Raw genomic sequence first — 8,793 nt, forward strand, 5'->3', positions numbered from 1 at the left:
TTGCCATGAACTTGTATCTCACACCATGCAACACGGAGCACCCAGGAAGTAATCTATTAAACATATACTTACCTACCCTGCGGGTGACTTATTCACTCACACTCTCCATCACTCAGTCACACACTTTCACGAACTTACTCATTCTCATGTAGTTACTATCATCCAATTACTAGCTCGCTCGCTCGCTCACTCACTCACTCTCTCGCTCACTCACTCACTCACTCTCTCGATCACTCGATCACTCAATCACTCGCTCTCATGAAGTCCCTCAATCTCATAGTCACTCATTCTCAGATGCTCAGTCACTCTCTCTCTCTCTCTCTCTCTCTCTCTCCCCCTCTCTCTCACTCACTCACTCACTCTCACTCACTCATTCACTCACTCGCGCACTTTCACGAACTTGCTCATTCTCATGTAAATACTATCATGCAATTACTAGCTCGCTCGCTCACTCAGCACTCACTCACCACTATCTCTCTCTTTCTCACTCACTCAATCGATCAGTCACTCACTCACTCTCATACAATCACTCATTTTCTCTTTTCTTTCTCTTTTTTTTTTTTCTTTTCTCTTACTGTCCTTTTATCTTCCTCCATCTCCTCTATACTATACCATCTAACTTCTTTTCCTCCCCCCTAGTTCCTTTATTGAGTAGCACACGTTAAATAAATATCCTTATATTAAATATCACGTTTATTGAAAAATTTGTAAATTATGCAGAGACGTTATTGATATCACTCTGCTGGTTCCTTTTTCATAAAGTTATGGTACTGCCTTATCCTCCTCTCTTAATTAACCATTATCCTGTCACAATAAACTCACAAGTTTGCTGTACAAAAGCATTTGGTAAATAAACATGTTCTAATATACCTTGCATACTGTCTGCATTCAGTACCTCCTTATAATAACTGAAATAAATCTATCAGTTAAAAAATAAAAAAGTAAATCAATATCACACAAAAAACAACAAGATCTAACAATAATATCAAGCATTGGAACATTGGCTCTATAGCAAATTATAAGTTTCAAAAATCTTAAAAAAAGAGAGAGAGAAAAAAAAAAACACCCTTTCAAACAAATAAGAATGAAGGTCTCCATTAGTGAAAACGATACAAGTTTCTTTCTTTGAACACAACATTTTAAACCACGTATAACTAGTAATCTTTGAGAGTAAAAGTCTTTTAAACAAAATCAATTCTCCTCAAACTTGCTTTGCCATCATACTTTACATCTAAATATACTGCAGTTATAAAAAAATACAATAATTTCTTCATTGGCTAAAAGTTTTCCTAAAATCATGTAATCACATTGCAAAACAAAGATCACTCACATGCTGTTGCTAGTTGCCATTAATAACTTTCCATTCACATTACCCTCTTCTTCCATCTATTTTCTACACAAACCAGTAACCTGTTAACAATAATAAACACACATTCCTAAGGAACACCTTCAGCAAAGAGCTACTTTGAGCTCATAATGTTACGGTATGAGCAAGGCATAGCATTCCCTTATTACTTGTCTAATAGAAAATACTATTCGGTCTCCCAGATTTCACAATCACAGCAAGTGTACAAACATACCATACCACTTTGTTTTAAAGCATTTCAATTAGGTTACAGTAATAAGAAAAATCTATGTCTAAAACTGTAGAGCATGAAAAAAAGGTTAGAAACAAAAGTGTCTTTCCTTATTGTGCATTTTCTCATGCATTTCATTTAAGATACTTCTTCAAACTTCAATCTTGACATTGCACAAAAAGGGAGAATGCCCACTTAAGTCAGGAAGATGGAATTCTTGGTAAAGCTCACAAAACTTTTAATACTGTAAAGACACTGCTACTGTTACAGTACTATGGATTCCCTTTTTGCTTCTTGAAAGTTTGACTACTAATAAACTGAAATTTCAATACTAATGAATCCTTTCTTCATGCTCCATTTAGTCTTAGGTAATGTGTATGATTTCCTCACAGACAGACAGCAAAATCATTGTCTTTGGAATTCGGAATTTTCACAGCAGCTCGGAGCCATTATCACAATCATTTGATTCCAATCCCCTGATCCTTGGTCACTTGATGAATGACTGCGACCTCTTCCTCTCCTCTTCGAAGATTTGCGCATTTTTCTCCCTCAGTTCGTCCAGCTGATGCTCTATCCCTAACTTTGTTTCTTTGATCTTATTACTTTCAAAGCTGTAGAAAATGGTTGCCACAAAGAGCAGGTATGAAAGACAGAACGTAAACAAAATCAGCAACAGGCCCAGGAACCCGCGGGTCACGCCAGATGACGACTCTGTACATATCACAATATGGCACACCAGTAAGACAATAGCACACAGGACTGACAGGGCAATGTAGAGTTTCTGCTGAGAGCCAACAGATTTCAGACCTTGTTCACACACTGCAGAGCACTCCAGCAGGGCATCCGTCTTGGCTTGTACACTTGGTATTTTTTCCATGATTTCAGTGCCTGAAATTACCATACAGGGATAAATAGGCATTGTATATATATTGAAAAAGAAGGAGGAGGAGAAGGAGAAGGAGAAGGAGAAGGAGAAGAAGGAGAAGAAAGAGAAGAAGAAGGAGAAGAAGGAGGACAAGGAGAATGAGAATGAGAATGAGAATGAGAATGAGAAAAAGAAGGAGAAGAAGAAGGAGAAGGAGAAGGAGAAGGAGAAAGAGAAGGAGAAGAAAAAGAAGGAGAACGAGAAGAAGGAGAAAGAACAGAAGAAGGAGAAAGAGAAGAAGGAGAAGGAGAAAGAGAAAGAGAAAGAGAAAGAGAAGAAGGAGAAGGAGAAGGAGAAGGAGAAGAGGAGGAGAAGGAGGAGAAGAAGGAGGAGAAGAAAGAGGAGAAGAAGGAGGAGAAGAAGGAGAAGGAGAAGGAGAAGAAGGAGAAAGAGAAGGTGAAGAAGGAGAAGGAGAAGAGGAAGAAGAAGAAAAAGAAGAAGAAGGAGGAGGAGGAGGAGGAGGAGGAGGAGGAGGAGGAGGAGAGGGAGGAGTAGGAAGAGAAGGAGAAGAGGAGGAGGAGGAGGAGGAGGAGGAGGAGGAGGAGGAGGAGGAGGAGGAGGAGGAGGAGGAGGAGGAGGAGGAGGAGGAGGAGAGGAGCAGGAGGAGGAAGGAGGAGGAGGAGGAGAGGAGGAGGAGGAGGAGAGGAGGAGGAGGAGGATAGGAGGAGGAGGAGGAGATGAGGAGGAGGAGGAGGAGATGAGAAGAGGAGGAGGAGGAGGAGGAGAGAGGAGGAGAGGAGAGGAGGAGGAGGAGGAGGAGAGGAGGAGAGGAGGGGGAGGAGGAGGAGGAGGAGAGGAGGAGGAGGAGAGGAGGAGGAGGAGGAGAGGAGGAGGAGGAGGAGAGGAGGAGGAGGAGGAGAGGAGGAGGAGGAGGAGGAGGAGGAGGAGGAGAGGAGGAGGAGGAGGAGAGGGGAGGAGGAGGAGAGGAGGAGGAGGAGGAGGAGAGGAGGAGGAGGAGGAGAGGAGGAGGAGGAGGAGAGGAGGAGGAGGAGGAGAGGAGGAGGAGGAGGAGGAGAGGAGGAGGAGGAGGAGGAGGAGGAGGAGGAGGAGGAGGAGGAGGAGGAGGAGGAGGAGAGGAGGGAGAGGAGGAGGAGGAGGAGGAGGAGGAGGAGGAGGAGGAGGAGGAGGAGGAGGAGGAGGAGGAGGAGGAGGAGGAGGAGGAGGAGGAGGAGAGGAGGAGGAGGAGAGGAGGAGGAGGAGGAGGAGGAGGAGGAGGAGGAGGAGGAGGAGGAGGAGGAGGAGGAGGAGGAGGAGGAGGAGGAGGAGGAGGAGGAAGAAGAGGAGAAATTGAAGAAGAAATTGAAGGAGAAAATAAAGGAGAATGACATGACATGGGCCAAGGTGTAAACATCTTTCTTCACACACGCCTAAAGTTGATTTAAATGACTCTTTTATACTTTGGTTCATGATGGAATATCATTTTAGTTTTTCATGTTTTTAACACATTAAAGACAGATGATGTGACATTCATGTCATGGTGTCACGTCATGGAAGTAAAACGCCATAGCTTTTGTCTAGTCATCTTGCCAACTGAACGGGTGTGGACAAATAGACAAAAAGACCACAGTCATAGGCCTGCGCATTTCGTCTAGGCTGAGCTAAAACCACCTCATCGGTAATGGGTTGATAGATGAATGTAGTTTTTTTTCTGATTATCTAATAATAAAAATACATGTATGCTGTTTATATATTTTTTCATGTTATATATTTCCCTTAAAAATTGGTCTATATTTTGTTCATTGCAACAACTCTATGCTTTATCAATGTTATAACTACTAGGAGAAAAAAAAATATATATATATTATATCTCTTGAAAAGTCCTATAATGTGACCATGAATCTATGGTTTTCCTTCATCTTTTTTTTTTTTTTTTTTTTTTTTACTTTTTTCTTTCTTTCTTTCTCCATCTCCTTTTGATATCTCAAATGAAATACTGAATACTCAGTTTGCATGACCTATCTCAATGAGAAATATTACCAATAATTGAAACTTTTTGCAGCAAACAAAAATAAAAAGTGGTCACTTGTGATGTTGCAATATATGTTAAGAGTAAGAAAACCATGCCTTTAAAATCACAGAGAGAAAGGTCTCAAAAGAGCATAGCATTACACAATGCTCAAAAGCTAAAACATCTATAATTGTTAATATATCACAAAAAAAAAATACTCTACCTTTCATTGGGGTGATAGTAAGTACTGTCCGTACGGCTTCATGGTCTGAGAAGCTGAATTCTTGCTGCGGGATTCTCTGAGGCCATGGCAGGTCACATACTTTGGTCTTGACCTGGCAAGATAATCAAGCTATAAAGCACCTTTAAGAATAAGTTGATCCATTTAAAGGTATTCTTTATATTATTGTAAATAAGTTGATTATCATTTGATTGTAGTACTGTAGGTCTTATTAATGCTAACATCTTTATTTTTTCTTTTGTATCAGATATAATAGACATAAAATGAAATTATATGAACTTTACCATAATTATACCAGTATGCATGTGCATATGTCTGCTCGTGTATGCGCACACTCGCAAGTGTACATGTTCACATAGGTGCAAGCTTCTATGTGTGTGCTCTCATGTGTGCACTTCTATGTGTGCTACATATGCATGTACGCTCTTGTGTGTGCATACTCCACTGTGTGCATCCATGTTTTATGCTACTGTACACACATGCTCAAGTGTGTGTATTTCAGATGCACTGTAATTCCATCTACACATCTTACCTTGTACGCTTGGGAAGACTGGTAGAAGATGTAGTCAATTCTGTGGCCACAGGGGTTCTCCATGAGAGTCTTGACACTAGTGTAGCTGTTGGCTGGAGTCTCATTTGTTTCTCCATTCGATCCAGGTGTCTGCCAAGAGATATTTACATATTCTATCAAATAATACACAAATGGCAGACCTAATTCTCTGCACTGGCTACAGAACACTAAAAAATATTATTCTTACAAGTGTTCTTTTTTTTTTTTTTTGCTGTTTATTTTTTTATTCCCTTCTTTGTACTTTGCTCTCTCTCCCTCTCTCGCTTTCTCTCTTTTTCAATACCTCACAGTAAAATTCTAATGTATTCTACCTGATATTTTATTCTAACTGCAAGGCTGATCATTTGATGGGAATCATAATATTTGCTTTTGACTATAAAATGATATATCAAGTAGTGACGAATCCACTGACAAAACAGAAATTAAAGAAATTATGTGTAAACTAATTAAAACTACAAAATTAATGCATTTTCTATTCTCATGGTTTCCAAATTTAGTCGCATTTCTTATATAACATACTTAAAGCTAAGCATAATCAACAAAGTGTTATTATACTGGAAAGGTATGACAAAAAAAATTGGGCATGTGATCAAAGATTTCAAAGAAATTAAAGTAATCTCTAATGATCTCAAAGTTCATTATTAAGATATAACACATTTCACTTTCAACATCCTCTATATAGTTACTGCAAGTTTATAAGGAAGTAACATGAAATTTACAAGAAATCAATTATTTCCATTTCTTACAGAATAAAAGATGACAAACCTTAACTGGACTGTCTATGTAGGTATCTGTCAGCGCACCATTATGTTTGACTAGTCTGTATGCGAAGTCTGTTTGTGTGCAGTTCATATCTCCACTGAACACTACAACATCTTCATTTGCACGGTCAAAACGAAGCAGCTGTGCTGTCTCGTATGCCTGAACAGCACGATGGTGTACGTAAGTATCATTTTTGTGGTCGTATAAAGCATGGAGCTGTGGAGAAAATAAAAGTCTAACATTAGTCGCAAAATATCAAATACATGAATACTAACCACACTCTATCCTATAATTTCACTACAACTGTTACAATTTCACTCTTCTCCTATATATTCAAATACCTATGACAAGTAATTGCAGAAATGATCTAGTAATAAATGTAAGGTACTGCTTATCCATTTAATAAGTCTCATTATTCATGAAAGGTTTTGAAAAAGTGGATAGAACAACGACACAGTATAATAACGTACATGTGTATTTATAAGAGTAATTGGGATGCCATGTCTTTGGTGGTCCGGGGCAACAGCAAGGTCCCTTTGTCTCCCACAATCACCATGCAAGAGCCTTTGTGTGGATACCCATGAGGGCAAAAAGGGTGGTAAAATACTTCTTTAATTGGTCTGCTTGTAAAGGGGGGGGTGCGTGAGAAGGTACACAAACCTGACCCAATTTATCTCTATCTCCTTACCCCCCACCCCCCCTCCCCCCCAACACCGCTGTAGAAGTAATGTGAATGAGGGAGTACCTTACTGACCTGTAAAGTTGAGAATAGAATCATGAGTTTTGTCAGTGAAGCAGGGCTTGATATTTTTACAAGATATTAGTCTTAGTAAATGTTTGTATGATCAATGTTCTAAAAATTTAAAGTGAAAATGCTTTTCAGTTACATTCAGTTACGAAAAGAAAGAGGAGGAAAAGAAGAAGAAGGAGGCGGAGAAGAAGAAGGAGGCGGAGAAGAAGAATTAAAAGAAGAAGAAGAAGGATGAAGATGAGGAGGAGGAGAAGGTGGAGAAGAAGAAGAAGAAGGAGAAGAAGGAGAAGTAGAAGATGGAGATGGAGTAGGAGTAGGAGGAGAAAAAGAAGAAGAAGAAGAAGAAGAAGAAGAAGAACAAGCAGAAGGAGAAGAAGGGTAAGGGTAAGGAGAAGGAGGAGGAGGAGGAGAAGGAGAGGGAGGAAGAGAAGCAGAAGGAGGAGAAGATGGAAAAGGAGGAGATGGAAAAGGAGAAGGAGAAGGAGAACAAAAGAGAGAAGGAAAATAAGGAGAAGGATAAGAAGGAAAAGAAAAAAGAGGAGAAGGAGAAGAAGGAAAAGAAGAAGATGGAAAAGGAGAAGAAGGGGAAGAAGGAGAAGAAGGAGATGGAGAAGGAGAAGAAGGAAAAGTAGGAGATAGAGAAGGAGGAGAAGGAGATGGAAAAGGAGAAGAAGGGGAAGAAGGGGAAGAAGGAGAAGAAGGAGATGGAGAAGGAGAAGAAGGAAAAGTAGGAGATAGAGAAGGAGGAGAAGGAGAAGGAAAAGGAGAAGGAGAAGAAGGAGAAGGAGAAGAAGGAAAAGTAGGAGATAGAGAAGGAGGAAAATGAGAAGGAGGAGAAGGAGAAGGAGAAGGAGGAGAAGGAGAAGGAGAAGAAGGAAAAGTAGGAGATAGAGAAGGAGGAAAATGAGAAGGAGGAGAAGGAGAAGGAGAAGGAGGAGAAGGAGAAGGAGAAGAAGGAGAAGAAGGAAAAGTAGGAGATAGAGAAGGAGGAAAATGAGAAGGAGGAGAAGGAGAAGGAGAAGGAGGAGAAGGAGAAGGAGAAGAAGGAGAAGAAGGAAAAGTAGGAGATAGAGAAGGAGGAAAAGGAGAAGGAGGAGAAGGAGAAGAAGGAGAAGGAGGAGAAGGAGAAGAAGGAGAAGAAGGAAAATAGAGATATTTAACAAACACAAATAATAGAGAAGTGACTAAAAATTACCTTCTTGATATTGTTTTCTTGGTTTCGTAACGAGGTACTGAAATGCAAATCTCTTTCTGTGCACGTATTCATTCCTCTGTAAAGAATAAGAAGAGAGAAATAGAATATGATAAAATCAAATAAGGATGGTAATGATAATAATAATAATAATAATAATGATAATGATAAAAATTACAATAATCATTCAAAATGTTTACAATATTATCAATAGAATATGATAAAATCAAATAAGGATGATAATGATAATAATAATAATAATAATAATGATAAAAATTCCAATAATCATTCAAAATGTTTACAATATCATCAATAATAGTGATGATAAAACTCACGGATAAAAATAATCAAATTGATTTTCATTAATTGTTTATGATATATGATTATATTGTGGATTTTCCTATAATAACTTACCTTAACATCTTTCCAGCTTGCTTTCTCTCTTGCTTCTTTCTCTTCCTTCCCCTCTTTCTTCCCTCCCTTCCCTTCCTTCCCCTCCACCCCCCCTCCTACTAATTACTTAATATATCCAGCTCTATCAATCTACACCCATCTGCTAAACTGTACACCCAGATGCAATTTATACAGCTTGACTTGTTGTAGTTCGCTTTGCTTTCCAACTCCTGAACCAACAGCTCAACTTTACAGCTTGGCTTTCGCCTCTCTTTCTTTCTCCCTTCTCTCTTTTTTTCCTTTTTCCCTTTCCCTCCTCTTTCACTTTTATATGTGGGGTGTGGTCCCCCTCTCCTCTCTTCCCCCTCTTTCCTCATTCCCTACTTGATTCGTAGATATTGTTTATTTCCCTTCGTATACTTTCCTTTCCAGT

General features: G+C 39.4%; 1 protein-coding gene across 1 annotated transcript; it reads right to left on the bottom strand.

The window, feature by feature from the left end:
• Window positions 1-326: 326 nt before the first annotated feature.
• Window positions 327-8,389, bottom strand: LOC147472314 (putative neutral sphingomyelinase). Its single transcript, XM_086545314.1, has 7 exons — window positions 8,382-8,389; window positions 6,770-6,778; window positions 6,495-6,588; window positions 6,028-6,240; window positions 5,224-5,352; window positions 4,674-4,785; window positions 327-2,465 (listed from the first exon to the last, which is right to left on the bottom strand). Exons 1-7 carry the CDS (start codon window positions 8,387-8,389, stop codon window positions 2,065-2,067), a joined length of 966 nt encoding a protein of 321 aa, XP_086401440.1. The 3' UTR covers window positions 327-2,064.
• Between the last annotated feature and the right edge of the window lie 404 nt (window positions 8,390-8,793).

Source organism: Penaeus japonicus, unplaced genomic scaffold, assembly GCF_977035675.1.
Source record: "Penaeus japonicus unplaced genomic scaffold, GWHDUDI00000001_assembly GWHDUDI00000002, whole genome shotgun sequence".
Lineage (NCBI taxonomy): Eukaryota > Metazoa > Arthropoda > Malacostraca > Decapoda > Penaeidae > Penaeus > Penaeus japonicus.

Excerpts from the sequence above, each read along its gene's own strand:
- LOC147472314 (XM_086545314.1), bottom strand. Across the intron at positions 6,241-6,494 it reads TTACTCTTATAAATACACAT|CTCCATGCTTTATACGACCA; the intron begins GTACGTTATTAT and ends TTTTCTCCACAG. Across the intron at positions 4,786-5,223 it reads AGTCTTCCCAAGCGTACAAG|GTCAAGACCAAAGTATGTGA; the intron begins GTAAGATGTGTA and ends TTATCTTGCCAG.